The following is a 19,546-nucleotide window of genomic DNA, read 5'->3' as shown; positions in this document are numbered from 1 at the left end:
TCGGAAGAAACCCAAAACACTAATTTGAAAGAATATATGCACCCCTCTGTTCATTGCAGCATCATTTACAATAGCCAAGATTTGGAAGCAGCCCAAGTGCACATCAGAAGATGAGTGGATAAAAGAGCTGTGGTACATCTACACAATGGAATACTACTTAGCCATACCAAAGAAAAAACTTTACCCTTTGTGACAGCATGGGGGGACCTGGAGAGCATTATCCTAAATGAAATAAGCCAGTTAGAGAAAGACAAGTACCATATAATTTCATTCATGTGTGGAATGTAATGTAACAAAGTAGAGACAGAGTCATAGATAGGAAGCAGGCTGACAGCTGTGGAGGGGAAGGTTGGGGGTTGGGTTGAGGGTGTGGGGGGATTGAGCAAAAAAAAAGGAAAGAACTCATGGACACAGACAACTGTGGTGATTGCGGGGGGCAGGGAGGTAGAAGGAGGCATGGGGGGGATAAATAGTGATGGGGGGAAGAAAACCAAGAGATCCATGTACATTGCTATTTGTAATTCTACTAAGAGAAAAGTTTGCATCACGTACAATTTCTGATTTTTGATCCCCAGTAAGCACTTAAGTAATCAGGGAACTGCCCACCATCTCCATCTCAGCCTGGCTTTCTTATTTCCTACCTGTCATCAGACGGTAGCCAATATTTAAAAGTCTGAAGAGGTCACATTTTCCCCAGGGTTCTTTAATCCACTTCTAAGAGGGACATTATTTACTATAGGCATATTTATGAATTTAGGATTCATTAGGTCTCAAGAATCACTACTTATAAATGTTTAAAAGTCTGTTGTTTGGTTCTCTCTCAAAGTATTTGAAATTGTAACCAGAAAACTAGATTTTAATAGGCTTATGTAAAATCTAATGTACATAAACGCTAATTTGAAAAGTGGAATTAAAAAAATGAAACAATTTGTTTTAGTGTTTAATGAGCTAACTCCAAACAAATTTACTGATTTTGTGTTTACTTAACCTGACATATTGCAGGTTGATTAAAGCCAGGTAATAAAACTGGTTTGTTGATTTTCCTTGCCCGGACTACTGATGCTGTTAGGGAGGAACAAATGCTACTTCTAATATAGACTCCACTGAAGTCACCATACAACTCTGCCAAGCCTCATTCATGAGGCAGGTGATTCTCAAAATTTAGTTTGCATTAGAGTCACCTGAGGGCTCATTAAAACACAAGCTGCAACCCTGGCACCAAAAGGTTGCTGGTTTGATTCCTGGTCAGAGCACACATCCGGGTTCCAGGCTAGATCCCCAGTCGGGGGCGTGCAGGAGGCAGCCAATCCCTGTGTCACTCTCACATCGACGTTTCTCTCTCTCCCTCTCCCTTCCTCTGTCTCTAAAGATCAATAACATAATATAAATAAATAAAACACAAACTGCAGGGCGCCACCATCAGAGTTTCTGATTCGGTAAGTCTGATGTGAGGCCCAAAATTACTGCATTTCTAATATTAAAAGACAAGCCAAAACCGGTTTGGCTCAGTGGATACAGCGTTGGCCTGCGGACTGAAAGGTCCCAGGTTCGATTCCGGTCAAGGGCATGTACCTGGGTTGCGGGCACATCCCCAGTGGGAGATGTGCAGGAGGCAGCTGATCAATGTTTCTCTCTCATCGATGTTTCTAACTCTCTATCTCTCTCCCTTCCTCTATGTAAAAAATCAATAAAATATATTTTTTTTAAAAAAAGACAAACTACAATATATTAAATTTTTAAGAGTTTACTTGAGTAAAAATCAATTGGAATCAACCAGTGTCAAACCGGAAGTAATTAGGAGTGCTCCAGCCACAGGAGCCCGGAGAAAGACTCCTACAGAGAAAGTGCAGAAGCAGAGCAAGGAAATTATTTGACTGGCGAGAGCTTAAAGCCTGGTTGGCTGTTTGCAATTGGTTCTCCTTAGGTTTTGATTTTTTAACCTCCAGGCATTTATAGGCTGAGGTTTTTGTTATTATTATTGATTGGAGAGATGTAGAGAGACACACTGATTTATTGTTCCACTTATTTACGCATTTATTGGTTGATTCTTGTATGTGCCCTGACCGGGGATCAAATCCTCAACCTTGGTGAATCTGGGATGATGCTCTAACCAACTGAGCTACAGGCTTAGGTGTTTGTTTGCTTATGTGGACCATAGGCCACCTCGGGATTAGCGCCTCCGCCCAATGGGCTCCTTATTTAATCAACATGAAAAAGAACCAAGTTAATGCTTGCTTCTGGGAAACACTCTCTACGAACCACTGCCTCAGACCCATGGGGCCTCTGGGAACTTCGCCAACTTTATAAGCCCCAGAATTTTTTTTAGGATTTACTTGTTATCCTCTAGCACAATATCTCTTACTTAAGCATATAGATAATGAAATAAACCTTAGACTCCCTATTCTGTCTATTGTTGTCACTCACATACAGTTAAACTCCACCATAATGTGATAAGCAGGGAGGGTCAGAAAATTTTAAACAGTTAAAATGTGATTTTGCATTTATGCGGCGCTGATGAAGTGATCGGGAGCAGCTGGCTAGCTGGGAGCTCCTGAGTCTGGTTGAAAATGGAAAAACAAAACAAAAAAGAACCCGAAAGATCACTATTGCTCGTATTAGCAATAGTTTGGGCTTGGCGCCACCTGGTGGTAATTGTTTGCTCTAGCACTACATAGATTTGCTGATCATGCTGGTTCTTTTGGTTGTTAACGGAGCTGGAAGTGTCAAGGAAGAAAAGAAAGTGGATAAAGTTAAGCAGTCCCTATCTCCTGTGTTTTGATATTGTGCAAATAAACTGAGTTTGTTCTTCATTGGTACAAACATTTAAAAAGTATTCTCATTAAGCAGTATTTTTTGGATTTATGTTTCAGGACGGAATATGAATACAAGTAATTTAAATTAGAAAACCTGCACCAAATTTTCACAGAAACAATATTTGCTCCAATGTGGAAATCTTTTCAGACAAATACAGTAGCATACTTCTTTTTTCCAATAACAGTTTATATCCAATATTATTCTGTATTAGTTTCAGATTTACAGCAGAGTGGTTAGACAAGCACATACCTTACAGAGTGGTCTCCCCGATATTTCAAGTACCTCCCTGGCCCCATACATCGTTATTAGGATATTGTTGACTGTATTCCCGATGCTGTACTTTACATCTCTGCAACTCCTCTACAACTATTTCTAATGCATAACAAAGTTCCGTTTAATCCTTTCTACTATTGAGGGGTTTCTGCAAGAGACCAAAGGCCAAGAACAATAAACCAGCTAGCTACCAGAGGCCCAGAGATTATAAATCCTAAAGCAGTGGTTCTCAACCTTCCTAATGCCGCGACCCTTTAATACAGTTCTTCATGTTGTGGTGACCCCCAATTTCATTGTTACAAATTGAACATAATTAAAGCATAGTGATTAATCACAAAAACAATATGTAATTATATGTGTGTTTTCCGATGGTCTTAGGCGACCCCTGTGAAAGGGTCGTTCGACCCCCAAAGGGGTCGCGACCCACAGGTTGAGAACCACTGTCCTAAAGCAAGGCCAGAGACCACTGCATGAAACTGGCCTTGCCCACCTTAGCGTGTGCCCCATTGTGAAGGTGTAAAGAGACCTGGGTGACCGGCGGGGGCAGGGGGGAGCTGGCAGTGTGAAGGGTTATGGAAAGCTGGGTGGTGTGCTGGGTGCGTGCCCTGCCCTCGCTGCTCAGTCTTAGCATTTCCATCAGCTTCACTGACACCACTTGGAGAGACATGTGTCACCTTAAAACAGAGGGATTTGACGGCCGATATTTTACTCATAAATCCCCTACATAGGAAAGGCCATGGCCCTGGTTCCCTGTGGGTGGCCAGTGAACATGAGGTTGCTGTCTTGTCAGAGAGCTGCGCTGCATCCACTGCAGGGCAGAGCCAACTGAGGACCATTTCATTTCAAGGAGGAGCTTGAGAATTTGCTACTCTAACAGGCGCCAGGTGGTGCTGCCAGCACCCTATGAGGCTCCACTCCCCAATTAGCCCTGCCTGCAGAGGTCACAGGGGTCAATGTCATACACGTGGTCACAGGGCATAAGCACACGTTATTTTGTAAAACCGGGCAGGGGAGCACAAATGCTTATGTGCATTTTATCACTTTCCCAACACAAAATCTTTTGTGAACTCTTACTGAATGTCAGCATCCCAAATATTAAGCTCAGGCCCTTTTGTGACATCTTTGTTAAAATAAGAATTCTGTCCTTGCCTTCTCCATCCATTCCTCCCTGTGTAGGCTTATAAAACTTGTCCACACTTTGTATACAAACCTGAAAATGCAAGGAGATGGATGAACATTTTATAAAATACAGTAAACCCTCGATTTTGCAGACCTCAATTTAACGGACTTTGGATTTAACAGACAAAATTTCCAACCCATGTGCCATTGGTGAAAATTAACACCCTGTTAATTTTAAAATGCTTTTAACGAAGATTTGCTTGTAATTAAATTCACAGGTTATATTTTTGTTATTAATACACTGCTATTTTTAACAAATTTTAGCAAATAGGCCATATGTTGGAAAAATGCTTTAGTAATTTCACCGACATAAATAAATATTACATATCTGCAACTATAGTCTACATGTTAAAATCCAAGAGTCACCAGTCGTAGACAATGTTTGGCGAATGATCAGCTGAATGATTGGCATGTAATCACACCAGATGATTAGCTTGTGATCAGACTGAATGGTTACCACGTGGTGACACGGCATCACACGCGGGATCATTGGTTCTGTCGTCTCCTGTTGTGGCTTTCTGCCACAGTTTTAATGTGTGCCCACAAAGTTCCCACGTGCACTAAGCCACGCCCCAGCCGTGTACATTTGTTTACTCTCAGTGACTGGTGGGTACAAACATTTACTAGCTCTATTCAGTACAAATTTAAAATTGCTGTAATACATATAGAAAAGTTTTCTGTGAAATTAAACTTTCCCTGTATACTTCATTTTAATTACACAAAAAGGTCTACATAAGTAAAAACAGGTAAACTAACTAATTTGTCACTTTTGACATTTGCATTTGGAAAACCTACTTTATGATATAACGGACTTTTGGCTTTAACCGACAGCCCCTTGCCCAAATTAGTCCATATGTCTGAGATTTTACCAAACACTGGTTTCTGGTGATGCCTTGTGCTGACGATAGTTTGCAGTAACTGGATTGTGCAGAGGAGGGCGCTGTGATACCACATTTCCCTGTGTGCTGTCAGTGAATTCCTGAGTAGTCCCTGCAGGATTTATAAAGTAGGAAAGTTAGACGGTCCATTTGCACTTCTCTTTTTAAAATACTCCTGAGATTGGGAAGTGACAACTTCAGAATTTCTACTGTTGGAACTAGAAGTCTTTACCTGACGTGGTCCATCCTTGCCAGCCCCTGATACTTTCCTATCTGAGGTTCATTAATTTGGAAGAATGTGTTTCAGCCGCGGCATCAAAATTCTCCTCAAATTTAAGAAGACCCCTTTTTATGGATTTTTCCCCCTACAGCCAGTTTTATGATTGAGGGTTGATTTGATACGCATATTTTGTTACTGAGGGTATTCTCACCCACTTGGAACACTTAGAATGAAAGCTGCTTTTCTGCAGCATCCTGCACTGTGTATTTGGTCCTACTGAATACAGAGGTGATGCAAGAAATAGTTACTAGCCGAAACCGGTTTGGCTCAGTGGATAGAGCGTCGGCCTGCGGACTGAAAGGTCCCAGGTTCGATTCCGGTCAAGGGCATGTACCTGGGTTGCGGGCACATCCCCAGTGGGAGATGTGCAGGAGGCAGCTGATCGATGTTTCTCTCTCATCGATGTTTCTAACTCTCTATCTCTCTCCCTTCCTCTCTGTAAAAAATCAATAAAATATATGTAAAAAAAAAAAAAGAAATAGTTACTAAATCACAAAATGCTATCACCAAATGATAATCAATTCTATACTTATACGGATTACTCAGATTAATATTGCAATAGATCAATAACAAAACGAATTTTTAAAAATCAGGCTTACCTGTGAAAGCCGAGATACCCATACTAAGATTTATTTTTCAATTCAGTATTGGTTAATTAACAATAGATTCGATATTGAAGCATGTGGTTTTCCCCTAGCCCCAGTACTAAGATCGCTCTGTTATCTACGTGGCCTACTATCTAAAATGTAGTTTTATGAGAAAGAAAGTACGAGATGAAGTATGAATTATCCATTGGCTCTAACAGACCCTTATAAAGAAAACTGTGCTGATTGGCCAGTGAGGGGCGAGAAACGGATGGTGGTTTGTAAATAAAGCATTGTTTTCTCTAAGAAGCTTTTCTGGAGCCTCATGATCGGACTTGAAGTACTGTGCCCTCCTCGAAAAGAAACGATAGGATCTTAAGCGTCATATCCTGGAAGAGAAGTAGGGAGCATCTGCCTCAGTCACTGATCAGCAATGGCTTTGACAGCAAGTAGCAGCGTCCTGGGAAATCTGGCTCAATCAGATGGGGCTGTGTTTTCCTGGCGTGTGAGTGGCAGCGGTGGCGGGGCTGTTGCTCATCGGGCTGAGGTCTCCCCAATGCGCAAGGCTGTCCTCCAGGCTGCAAGGTGACTGCTGGGACTCTCACTGGTAACGATGAATTCCAGGGAGCAGAGAAGAGGAAAGGAAGGAGAGGGGGAAGGGGCAATTCCAGGTCCGGATGGAAAAACTCCATATGCCCGTAGAGAGCGGCTCATCTCTCGTTGTTGGCAAACAGCCACTGTCCGCCTCTGCCAGGGAAGGCGGGAAAGCAGCTCTGCTCTGGGCACAATGCCGACCCTCGTCGAATTACTGGCCTGTTAACAAAGAAAACAAGGACATCCTCTCCCCAAAGTGCTCTGTCGTAACCTCGGACACAGTTCGCATCTTATGACGAGGCGAGTGGGCCTAGCGAGGTTAAAGGACTTCACCCACGTCTCGGAGCCAGGGCATGGGCCGTAATGGATGCCCTCTTGTGTTCTATTGGGTTGTGCCTGGAATTTTATGTGGGGGTGGGGGGTCTTCGAAGTTCTAAAGATTTTGCTTTAACAAGAGCACTGTCAATAAAGAAGGGAAGAATCACAGAGTATTGAAAGCTTAGCCCATGACGTCACCTCTAGTAAAATCGTGATTGGATTTTCCCACAGCAATAATGCAAAGAAAAACAAAATCAGTTCCTCACGCAAAGTGGTACCCTAGCTGTCAAAGCATCGCCATTTCATTTGAGGTTCTATTTCTTCCAAGTTAATAATGGACTTGCTCTGGCTGGTGTGGCTTGGTTGGTTGGGCGGGGCCCTGTCCACCTAAAGGTTGCTGGTTTGATTCCTGGTCAGGGCTCAATCCCTGGTAGGGGGTGTGCAGGAGGCAGCAGATTGATGTTCGGCTCTCACATGGATGTTTCTCTCCCTTTCTCTCTCTCTCTCTCTCTCTCTCTCTCTCTCTCTCTCTCTCTCTCTCTCAAAAAATAAAAATATTTTTTAAGTTAACAATGGACACATTCTCTCATATAACCCTTCATGTGTGACTCTAACAATAGTTCCCCCCACCACCACCCCCTGACGGAGTCAGCAGCCCTCAACTCCCTGCGCAGGGGGTGACTGGGGGGTAGCCATTGTACTCGTAGTGACTGTGGAAAATCAAGACTGCTCTAAGAGGGGCCTCCACTGGTTTTCTCACGTTGCCCAGATAACAAAAGTGGTGTTTTCTAGAAGACTTGTGAACCCATGTTGACTTCCTCTCACAGCCATTCAACTATTTTGTTGGATTTATACATTAAAAAATGTAACACTGTCTCAGGTTACATAGTCATCCAAGAAGAAATCATTTATTGCTACTAGTACTTGTAACCTAGTGCCGCAAAGAAGTGAGATGCAGAACCCTGGGAGGAAATTTTTTTCTAAAAATATTACAAGTATCCATTCATGCTACAGGGCAAGAAAACTATAGGCTAGCAAAACAGAAATGACTTGATTTAGTTCATGTGGACACTAGGAAAATATCGTTTTCATTTTCATATTCATCCGAGTTACCTATAATGCCACAGGTTATGATTTCAAATCTTTCTAAACATGAAGACTAATTTGAACATGAGTGTCCTCTGGCAAGGCAAACAGTTCATGTTTTCCCTCCAATCCTGATCTCTGTGTGGGGTGTAAATGGGGGCCAAAATGTCCTACTTAGAAACTCAGTCTCATGCGATGTGTTTCTGATTGCAGTGGGAGAAACTACAGATGACCACGAGCGAAAGGAGGAAAATATTCTGCTCTGTCACATTCCACGTCATCGCCATCACCTGTGTGGTGTGGTCCTTGTATGTATTAATAGATCGGACAGCGGAGGAGATCAGGCAAGGCAATGACAATGGTAAGAGCACCTTCCTTTTCTTTCTCTCTCTCTTGGATTCTATGACAATACCCAGAGCTGGGTAGGAAAACCATTTCCCCGGTTTAGATCTTCATGTATGATGCACTAGCAAAAACCAGTACTGGAAACTGAGTCTTCTCCAATCGTGCTCTGGCTCTAAAGCATTAGATGTATGGGGTCCCAAGCGGAGAGGCGAGATAATGAAGTCCATGTAGACCTTGGTGGGGAGAAGTACTTGTATGCCATCCACCACTCCAGACTTCACAGGAGCTGAATAAGCATCAGGTTCTTCCTTCTTTGCAAAGGCAAATAGTAGTAAAAATGGAAGGCCTTTTTATTTTATTTAGTTCATTCCAGTCATTGCTTCTTTTAGAACATGAATAAGATGATACTCTGGTAGAGAATGTTATAGCTTGTTACTTAATACTGTGTAATGTGATAGGATTAGCATTGTGGTTTGAAATTTTAAACATACTAGGTTTGACTGTCAAGTCTGCAAAGAAGAGTGTTTAAAAGTCATTAAGGCATAATTCTAACATTTAACGTGCATCGGTGGTTTAAAATTGATTGTCTTCACTTCTGAAGGTACCACCTGTTTCTCCTTGGGCTCTAAGTGTTACCATATCGCCTCAATCATAGCCGGTAAAATAGTGAGAAAGAGTCCCCTAGCCCGCTTTTCCTCGCTGCGGTGGGGGGGGGGGGGGGGGGGGGGGGGGACAAAATTAAACCCCTGGTGAATTTGAAAGGAGAAATTGTTCAGATGGTAACTGTATCTTTGCACGGTTATGAAATGTTTATTCATCTCCCTCAAAAAAGAAGGAACATGAAAGAAAGAAAAAGATGAGAGGAAGTGAGGAAAATAGTTTTAAAAGGGAAAGCTTTGTTACTTCTATAGCTCTTCAGTTTCATAAAAGCAGAAAGATGTTGCATTCTCACACTTGCCCTCGTGGTGGCAGCAGTGCGCACCAACATGTGCCCTCCTGGCGGCCTAGAAGCAGAAGGGGACCTGGGCCAGTAAAAGGGACTGTGCGGCCTGGCCAGATGCCCTGGGATGTGGTTTATGTAGTTTAAGGGGGTGAGGCGCCGAGGAGGGGGGTGACGGAGTGACAGATCCCGCTGCTCTCTTCTGAAAGAGAAAGTGCTGTGGTTAGAAACACAGGCAGGGTGAGGTTTTGTTTGTTTTTCGGCTCAATCTTAACTCATGTCTATACAATTTATGTCAAACTACATTGTTTAAAACTACATTATGCATTGTTCCTGGGGTGCTGGATTTAAGCATGTCTATTAGGTCCTTATTAAATAATTTCCTAGAAGGTAGGGCCTTTTAAAAAAAAAAAAAGTCCATGTTCCCTATATGTACAGGTACTGGCCTAAGCCAAGTCACAGACAATGCTCCAGAAACATTGCCTTGCATATGTATGGGAAAACAGAGGCATTCCACCACCATCCCCACCTTCCTGTGCCCGACATACGACCTCGCGACTCCAGGGTTTTCCTAGCAATCTAGGGCAGACAGGATAGCCAGAGACTTCATATCTGTAGGTGTCTAACTTGGAGTTTGGTGTTTGGGAGTCATGAACTTGCCCCATTGTGGCCTTGCCCTCTCCCAAGGGTCACCCCGATTTGGTCCAGGTACACGAGCCTACAGGGCTCTTTCTGTCCTCTTTCAGCCACATGTGAGGGGGAAATTAAGGACACCTCCTTTTTTTAAAAAGGAAAAAACTGCATCATTTCAAAGTCAACATGTTTTCCATCCATCTTAGAAACCTTCAAAAATATTTGAAGAGGGATAAATTGCCCAGAATTGAGGTTATAAATCAGGAAAATCTTTTGAACTGTAATAGCAATCCTGAAGGGGGGGAAAAACCCTTGTTGTTGTTGTTGTTCAATATATTTTTATTGATTTGAGAGAGGAAGGGGGAAGGAGAGAGAGATAGAAACACCAATGATGAGAGAGAATCATTGATCAGCTGCCTCTTGCATGCCCCCTAACTGGGGAATGAACCTCCTGGCTCATAGCTCAACATTCAACCACTGAGCCACACCAGCTGGGTAAAACCTTCTTGTTCTAAACTGGTTGTTCTTTCAGATTAAATATGCATGATGCACCAGATAGCTCTCTCACCTCACTCTCTTTCTCTCTGTCACCTGTGAAGGGTAAAAAATAAAATAAAAATACATGGTGCTTGAAACTTTAATATCCTGAATTACCCATGTTGCCAACTCTGAGAGAACAGTTGCTCTTTGTACCTTATCTTCACATATTCTAGAAGAATCCTCCAGTATACTACTTATGTGTTGAAAAAAAAACACAGACCAAGAAAAAAAAAACAGTTTTAAAAAGACTGGAAGTACAGATTTTATTGTTGCCCAGAATTTTTTAAATGTATGCACCATAGAAGATGAGCATAACCAATTGATTTTTTCCCCATGCATAACTCACTGGTGAGCCTCTATGTATCCCCAGGGCAGGGGCCAGGATTCATTATTCAGAGAGCGTTTGGCATTAGTAGAGGCTCCAAAATCTTTGCTGGCTGCGGCTGAGTCCAGCAGATAACAACTGTGGCTCTTAGCATCTGTTTAGCGTATGTGTTCAAGATCACTTCCCTGCAATCCATAAAATATTTTTTCAGGATTTGTGTTTAAATGATTCCTTTCAAAATTAATTACATGTGCTGCTGTTGTTAACAATCTAAATGTGATAAGCACTGACTTGGGCTGGTTGTCAAAGGCCAGGCTTCTAGTTTCACCTTGGTCTCTGGCTAGTTATGGTGAACAAAACCATTAGTCACTCAGAAGCTCAGTGTCCTCATTTGTAAAACTAACCCTAACCTCCAAAGGTTCTTTTTATGATTCATTTTTCAAAGACACCATGAACCTGGCCTTGCTTCAGATAAATAGAAACTTTGTGTTTATACAATAAGGCACATATATCATGCCCGTTTACTCTCTATGAGTATTACCCTTGAAACAAGGAAAAGGTTATAAATATGTAAAACTTCTTCTTTGTTCCTTCCTTTTTTTTTACTTCTTTCTTTTTTAAAATAATATACCAGCTGGAGAGAAGCAACCAGGATAAAAGTGAAGAAAACCACCTCCCAGTCTTATCAGCCATACACACCATTATACAAACACATTTTGTAACTGTATATAACCTCAGCACGCAGCTGAAAGACCCCAACTTAACAATGGGGTGCTTTTTATAACTATTGCATTGGTTCTGCGGCTGTGCAGTGAGACAGGTTCTCTTCTGCTGTTGGGGACTCAGGAAGGCTTTTCCAACACACCCCATGTGCCTCCAGTCACGTGACCTGCTACGTAAGATAGGAGAATTGGAACTTAAAAGTTGGAAGAGACCTTAGAGGTCAGTTTTAAAGATGAGGAAATCAGTCATTTGCCTCATCTGCAGCTATATCATAAACACCAACCTGGGATCTTGTGGTTTACCCAATGGGACTTACAAAGATATGAGTCTGAGAGGGGCCAGTGGGTACATCCCACTTTTCAAGCCATTGTCATTGTGGCCTGAAGGTTTAGCGTGTTTCCTATCAAACACAATACACAGAGTTGCCACTTAAGTATTTCAGGACCTTCAGCTAACCTTTAGTGAGATTTCTGAGCTGTTCTCCACGAAGGGAATTAGAATTGCAAGGCATGCCCAGGGGCACAGGTGAGGAGGTGCAGTGCTGACAGACGCTGGGGGCTTGGCTGGCAGCCAGCGGGACTGCCTCCTTCCCAGGACTCCTGGTTTTCATTGCCTGGAGTCCCGGTGGGACATCCAAAGAGTGACACTCAGTGCAGTAAAAATGTGTTATTATAGGCACAGTGAAAGTTTTGCTCTTTATCTACAACCCATTAAGCCAGCCAAAGATGGGTAGCACTTAAATCACTCGGCAACAAAAACAAATTTACATTCTTGTAGCAGTTTCTGTGTGTCAAGAACTATTAATTCATTTAATCCACACTAAAACCCCATGAGGTTAAGACTAGTATTACCTCCATTTTTAAGGGATGCAGCCTTTATCTTTTGCTGTATAATAAACATATTAATGATTTTTACATTGAAAACATGTTTAGATGACACTATTTTGGCCATATTGGGGTTGGGGGAGAGGAAAGTGGTGGTTCTCAGTAACAAAATAAAAATCTTATTAAACTTTGACTAAAGTGACTACAATCCTAAATTTTATGTATGTCTGCACTTAGGAATTCTCCTTCTCTGGTGAGATGTGGTATCTTCTTTCTCCTCCCCCACCCCTCCCCTCTCTCTCTCTTTTAAGGGAATGAAGGTGGGGAGGCAGACTTGTAGGTACAATCTCATAAATCTATTACTTTACCTTGTTAAAAAGGATTTTAAATTCTGATTCTTTCACTATGTTCACTGTCCTCCTTAAAGATTTAGCTATAAGGAATAAATGTCAAAGTACATATCAAAAGTCTAATGTAGTATCTGATCACTTGATAATAGGTGGAAAATGAGATCATTACGGAGGTAGGAAAGAGAATTTCTTCACATACAATTTTAACATCTTTAGAATATTTGGAAGCAATTAAGCAATTCAGGTTATAATTCTTATCCACAACACTTATATAGCAATCAATTCTTTACCCACAATTATTTTAAAATGTTTTTATTGATTTCCGAGAGAGGAAGGGAGAGGGAGAGGTGGAAACATCAATGATGAGAGAATCATTGATCGGCTGCCTCCTGCACGCCCCTTACTGGGGATGGAGCCAGCAACCTGGGCACGTGCCCTGATGGGGAATCCAACCACGACCTCCTGGTTTATGGGTCCACGCACAACCACTGAGCCACAGCAGGCAGGCATGGTCTTTTGAAGGGGTCATGGAGAAAGATTACCAAGTACATTGGTAACATTCTCTCTCTTTTTGCTTCAAGGTGTTCTAGAATGGCCATTCTGGACAAAACTGGTAGTGGTGGCCATCGGCTTCACAGGAGGTCTCGTCTTCATGTATGTACAGTGTAAAGCCTACGTCCAGCTGTGGCGCAGGCTGAAGGCCTACAACCGTGTAATCTTTGTGCAGAACTGCCCGGACACTGCCAAAAAGCAGGAGAAGAGCTTCTCGTGTAGCGTCAACATGGACACCAAGGATGCGGTCGTGGTGCCTGTGTCACAAACGGGTCCAAATTCCCTGCCCTCCCTGCCCCCCGCAGAAGACAGCCCTCCGGAAGTGATGCCAGTGTGACTGATACAACAGGTGGGAGTTCCTTCAAAGAAGATCTTTCTAACCCTCGGCCACAACAAATGACAGAGATGATCCTGAATTACTCACTTTCTGTATCTTCTCCCTTCTCTCACTGACTCGTTTCCCTTATTTGGCTCAGAAAGGAAAGGAGGAGAAGACACCAAATGATAAGACCCCATAAAACAGAGTCTGAAGTGATACGGAAACGTGACAAGTTTGCTGAAGAGTCGTCTCTGAAAGGATTAAAAGTCGCCGGAGCAAGGAATACTTTCAGGCAATGTTCATCATCAGACCAAATGGGCACACGAGTCTTCACAGTAGCAGGGGAGAGTTTAAGAACACAGACTTGAATTGCAATGTGTATTTCTTCTAAGGCCTCGTGATGTTAACTATCTCGTCTGGAAATAGCAAGCCTAGTTGGTTTTAAGCTTGAATTGTCCGCATTGCCCCTCAGGCACATCAGAAGCACACTCGGAGGATGCATCTTTGATATTCACACTTTGACGGAGAACAGAACTTGATGGTTAGTGCAGTCCAGTTGTTTTGACAGATGCATGATTTTAAAAGACACAGTGTGTATTTGAAGATATTAACTTGGAATTCTATTTAAATGGTGAACAAAAGATTTTCAGAGATTTGGGGGGAGGGGTTATTTGGCTGTTAAATATCCACATTAAGTTGAAATCAAGTCTCAGGTTCCATATTTTATCTGGACCCTCTAAAACAGTGTAGTGTAGCAGAAGTGTAATGTGAGCTACAAGTGCAGGCTACCTATGTAAATTTAAATTTTTCTAGCAGCCCCATTAGAAGCTTTTAAAAGAAAATAAGTGGAATTTTGAGAATGTCTTTTATTTGACCCTATGTATTCAAGTTATTTCAACATATTATCAATATTAAAAATTATTGACTCTGGCTGGGTAGCTCAGCTGGTTAGAGCATGGTCCCACAGGTTTGATCCCTGGTCAGGGCACATACAAGAATCAACCAATGAATGCATAAATAATTGAACAACAAATCAATGTTTCTCTCCCTAATCTCAATAAAAAATTATTGAGGTAGTTTACATCTCTTTTTATGAACCAAGTCTTTGAAATTCCGTTTGTACTTTATCCTTACAGCATATCTCAATTTGAATTAACTATATTGGCTTAGCACAGCCCTAAACTTGGAGACAGAGCCTCTGATTCATTCAACAGTTGAATACTTCAAAACAGCAGCTTAATTCACTCTTTCATTCAGTCTCACAAATGTTATAATTTTACAAAGCACTAAATTAATCAAATTAAATAGGCTGGTTGAAAAGTTAGACAAAGTCACTAAAGGATGAAAAAAACGAAAGTATAGAAAGATACAGCCATCTACCCGGGGCAAGGTTCTGAAAGGAACTTGTTTGCTAGCACTTCTGAAGGGGAAAATAACAATTAAATATTTTGTTATTAAGTCAAATGTGTAAGGCTTTTTTTTTAAAAAAAAAATCCATACAATGTGTCAACCTGACAGATGAATAGTTAAGCATTTCAACTCTATTTTTAAAAGCTGACAGTATTTCCCTTGCTCAGCTGGGAAGCAAAAACATTCAACAGATTTTGTGATAAGTAATAAATTGAGTTGTTTAGGTTTGACAGTTCAGTTGATTATTGTGTTCTTTGCATATTCATGTAAAACTGGTGTGAATTATGTTGCAGTGAGCTAGACTAATGATTATAGATATAGTGGCCTGTCAAAAAAGATGTCTTACATTTTAAAGAGGTGATTTATTTTTGTTAGCTGTCATATTTATTATTGTGAAAAGGCAACCGTGATGGCCATAAGAACCAAAGCATGGGTATCGCATTGCACAAATCCGGGTATCACATTGACGCACTTTGTAATTATCCGTGTGCTTGTTCTTCACTGATTATCATAGGAAAACGGGGAAAGAAATAACCTTTTAATGAGAAAGATGACTATTAGTAGTGGCTGACACTGAATCCAACAGTCCCGATTCCTAGAAATAAAGGGAAACAATGTCTACCCTGTGTGTGTGTATTCATGTACATACATGAGAAAATATTCTCATTCAGGCTGGAAACAAAAGGTTTGAAACTCATCTTTCTTAAAACGTATTACAGGGATGTGGAATAAAGGCAATGAGAAAACAAAGTTGAGGTAATTAACCTGAACCAAAATTTCTGTACAAATAAGGACATAAACGGTGTACTAGTAATAAAAAATAAGGACCTAAACAAACTAAACTCCATGCCCCCCCTCCACCCAAGGGATTAACCTTGATTCAACTGAACTGTTAATTTTCCTAAGCTTTTTACTAATCCATGTTTCCTATGGTTTAGAGATGGCAACATGCTGTTTACAAATATTCCTGGATGGAAAAATCTAGCCACCAGCAAACAAAGAAATGATTTCTCTTTTGTTTGCTCTGGAAAGAAAAGGATTGTTAGCACCACAAATACTGTTTATATACTGTGCAGACCTAGGCAAAATAGATCAGTGCATAGCTCATTTCACAGTGGCAGGTGACTGGCTAAAATAAGGCCTCGTGTATTAAGGGCTTCCCTCAACACTAAGAACACCTTTCTGGGATGAAAAGTAAAGGTGAGCATTACTGTATGAATGACAAAAGATGATAGGGTATTACCTTAAAACCATACCTAAATTCTCAACATGAACTTGTACAGGCTTTGACTTTTTTTGAAATGAGAAAATAATAGAGCTTCCTAGCAGGTTAAAAGTCAGTATTTTATTCTGCTATTCTTCTGACCGTTTTGAACCCTGAACTCCTGAATTTAAATCTTTTTAAAACTTTTTCTGCAATGGCTGTTTATGGTTCAGTCTAAATAACTATGTGCACTTGAAACCTAATGTGGATTATTTTCTTATGTTCTGTGTGGCAATGGTGCCTTTGCCCTTTCGAAGGATTTGGCTTTGTAACAGGGCCTATGTGGACTGGATATACCCTTCAAAGAGAAGCGCTGCTCTCCAGGATGACGATTTTTCCAAAGCACGTGTCCCCGTTCATGGAAGAAATAAAATGGAATTGAAACAAAGGACTGTCATTGAAGAATGAGCTGACAGTTCTGTTCAGAACTTTGGATTCTTATAATCATGAATCTGTGGTATTATCCATCCCATACATCAAATCACATAGCTTTATGCTGTTAATTTTTTTTAAAGAACTGCCACTTTTATTATATAGGACCAAAGATTAAATTATAAAGAATTAAGATTCAAGTATCTTTTTAAAAGTGAAGTGCAAAGGGCCATGAAGCTTAAGTACAAACACAAACCAAAATAGAAAAAAAAAACAGAAACGATCCCATCAACCTGAGTGAGCAATGGAGAATTAAAAGAAGATAGGTATATATATATATACTGAATGCCCCAGGATTAAATCTTCACTCTGAGCTGCTGGTACTTGTGATTCCAGTCCCAGAGAGATGGCCCCATAGTTACATTTATCTTGTGCAAAAGGTCTTTGGGTCCTCCTCAAACAGGGAGTCTTTGGTTGGGAAATTAGCTCATCAGTGCAGTGACATTATCATCACTGTCACTAGGGTGAGATGGGGAAGACTGTCCCATCTGCCTGATCCAGTTTACCTAGCCTTGCCTTGCCAATGAACATTTTGGAACAAAGTGGAGCTATTAAAACTCATTATCATCATTATTGTAGTTGTTATGTAATAATGGTGTAGGACTCACACTTTAAGAAAGATGAAAACCTTTTTTCTTTCCTTAAATCAGCCCAAAGGTGCTATTTTACATATCAATACAGTTGAAAGGACATCCTGTTATTTTGGGCTGTTTCCTCATATCTGATGAAAGCCCACTTTGAGATTGGATTTTGCATTAAAACAAACAAGAAACAATTATTTTGACTGTGTGCAATTTTTGAGGTTGAGCATTTGTACTTTTTTGGTTTTACCTAATTCTCTTGCATTAACACTTTACTGTTTTGTGAATAATGTGTATTAAGACAAATTAAGGAAAAGAATATAATTATCTGTGAAAGACTTTGTATATTAAACAAGTGACTCGTACCTTTTTTGTGGTTTCCGTAGTTTTTTTTTTTTAACTTACCAGAATTTCTGCTGATTTGTATCTGCAACATTCAAATGAGGGAGTTATTCAGATTTTTCAATGGTCTGGGTTTTTAATCTGAGTGTGAACATATTTAAAATTATTTTAAGGCCAACATAGACTGACTAACCCATGACATTGTAGAGTCTGATAAACACGCACTAACGGGGGAAACAACAGAAATAATTATACGGACTTTCAAACCCTGTTTTAAAGCTGACAACACAGGCAGAGAAAACAGCAAGTGCCCAAGTCCTGACTAGGAAATGTCAAGCAAGGTTCAGCCAGTAAAGAAACCACAAGCCCTTGTTGGTGTCAGACAATTCATTACTTAGATAGCAAAAGAAACCCAAGCTATGGAGCCAGCTGTCTGAGTCTTGCCCCAAGGAAAGGCACAAAAAGAAAAGGGCCAGATGACAGGATGATGGAATGTATGGGCTGGGGCCCATTGTTACTGAAATGCTGATTCAATTTTATGGCCTGCAGCTACACCCTGAAGAGATGACAGGTTGAAACACTGCTACCTCATCACAACCCAGGAGGCAATGACAAACTGGGCCACAGATCATCCCTGTAAGATAGGGAGGCAAAGGTGAAGTGGCCGATGACAGTTTCTCACAAGCATCTCATATCGTGTTCCAGGAAGATCACAGGGCATTCTTCTAAAGCTCAGGTTGGCTGTGAGCAAACCTGGCCTAAGTGGCCACACTCATGGTCATCAGGATGCCAGCACAGAGCTGTCCCACTGTAGCAAACAGCTTGGGTATTTTAGGAATGGACAGAAGGCCAGTGTGTCTGAAAGGCTAGTGGAAACAAGCTGAGGTTGGAGAGGCAGTCAGGAATCATTACAGGCCTCTTTGGCTGCGCTCCGAACCTGAATTTCATTCAAAATGTGATGGATGTCATTGTAGGCTTGTCAATTATTACAGGTGTACCATTCTGGTGGGGGATGTCGATAATAGGGGAGGCTACACGTGTGTGAGGGCAGGGGCTAGATGGAAGATCTCTTTTACCTTTCTCTCCATTTTGATGTAAACCTGAAACTGCTCTATAAAAGTAAAGTCTTTTTAAAAAGTGGTTAGAAACAAAATCATACATCAAAGAAACAAACACACCATTAAAAATGTGATGGAATGAAACTGCGACAACACTGAACAAATGAGCAGCATATCTTAGTGTACATTCTTAAAATGCGCAGCTCTGGAGAATGGGTTAAGTGGAGCAAGAATGGTGACATGAAGGCGCCAGGTAGCCACTGCACACAGTACAGCCAAAGGCATGGTGGCTCAGGGGAGGGTGACCAGTGGAGATCGCCTGACATGGGCTGATTTAACATTCTTTTTGGGAATAAACCAGAAATACCCAATAATTACATTAGACTGGGGGAGGGCAGGGAAGAGAGAGAAGAATCAATGATGATTTGATGATTTATATCCTTTTTTTTTTTTTCTGCTTGAGAAATGAGGTGAAAAACTTGGGGAGAATCAAGGTTCCTGAGAAGGCAATAGGGCGTGGGATCCAGAACAGAAGTGGGAGGACTGGCCTTTGAAAGGAGAAAAACCACTACACCCGTTAAACCGAAAGAAAATAAGTTTCTGTTTTCTCAATTATGTATAAAAAGTTAACAGCTGAACACTGGGGAAGGTAGTATTAAAGTCAAACTAGGAAGCATGAAAGAGCAGTAAAAAGAAATTATCTCAGAGTTGATAAATGAGCTTCTTACGGGAAACCCAGTAGAATTGCTAAACTGTGTTGAGAATCCACTTGAGATTTGGAAACAAAACTGGGAAAATGGTCTGTCTGATAGTCTCCAGCAAGGCTGAGCTGCTTGGGAGCAGGTAGAAGGGGACAGGTAAGTGAGCCTTACTTGGTTTGGGTGTTGAAAGAGGAACACTGT

General features: G+C 41.2%; 1 protein-coding gene across 1 annotated transcript in view; it reads left to right on the top strand.

Annotated features, from left to right (window-relative positions):
• MARCHF1 (membrane associated ring-CH-type finger 1) overlaps positions 1-15,036 on the top strand; it is a 369,429-nt gene extending 354,393 nt beyond the window's left edge. Inside the window, 2 exon segments of the mRNA XM_059697760.1 lie at positions 8,220-8,367; positions 13,268-15,036. Coding sequence (XP_059553743.1) covers positions 8,220-8,367; positions 13,268-13,575 — 456 coding nt within the window. The 3' untranslated portion in view covers positions 13,576-15,036.
• The last annotated feature ends 4,510 nt before the right edge of the window (positions 15,037-19,546 follow it).

This window comes from Myotis daubentonii, chromosome 5 (genome assembly GCF_963259705.1).
Source record: "Myotis daubentonii chromosome 5, mMyoDau2.1, whole genome shotgun sequence".
Taxonomy (NCBI): domain Eukaryota; kingdom Metazoa; phylum Chordata; class Mammalia; order Chiroptera; family Vespertilionidae; genus Myotis; species Myotis daubentonii.
Note: the sequence above shows the minus strand (reverse complement) of the source record. Positions and strands in the feature narration are given on the sequence as shown.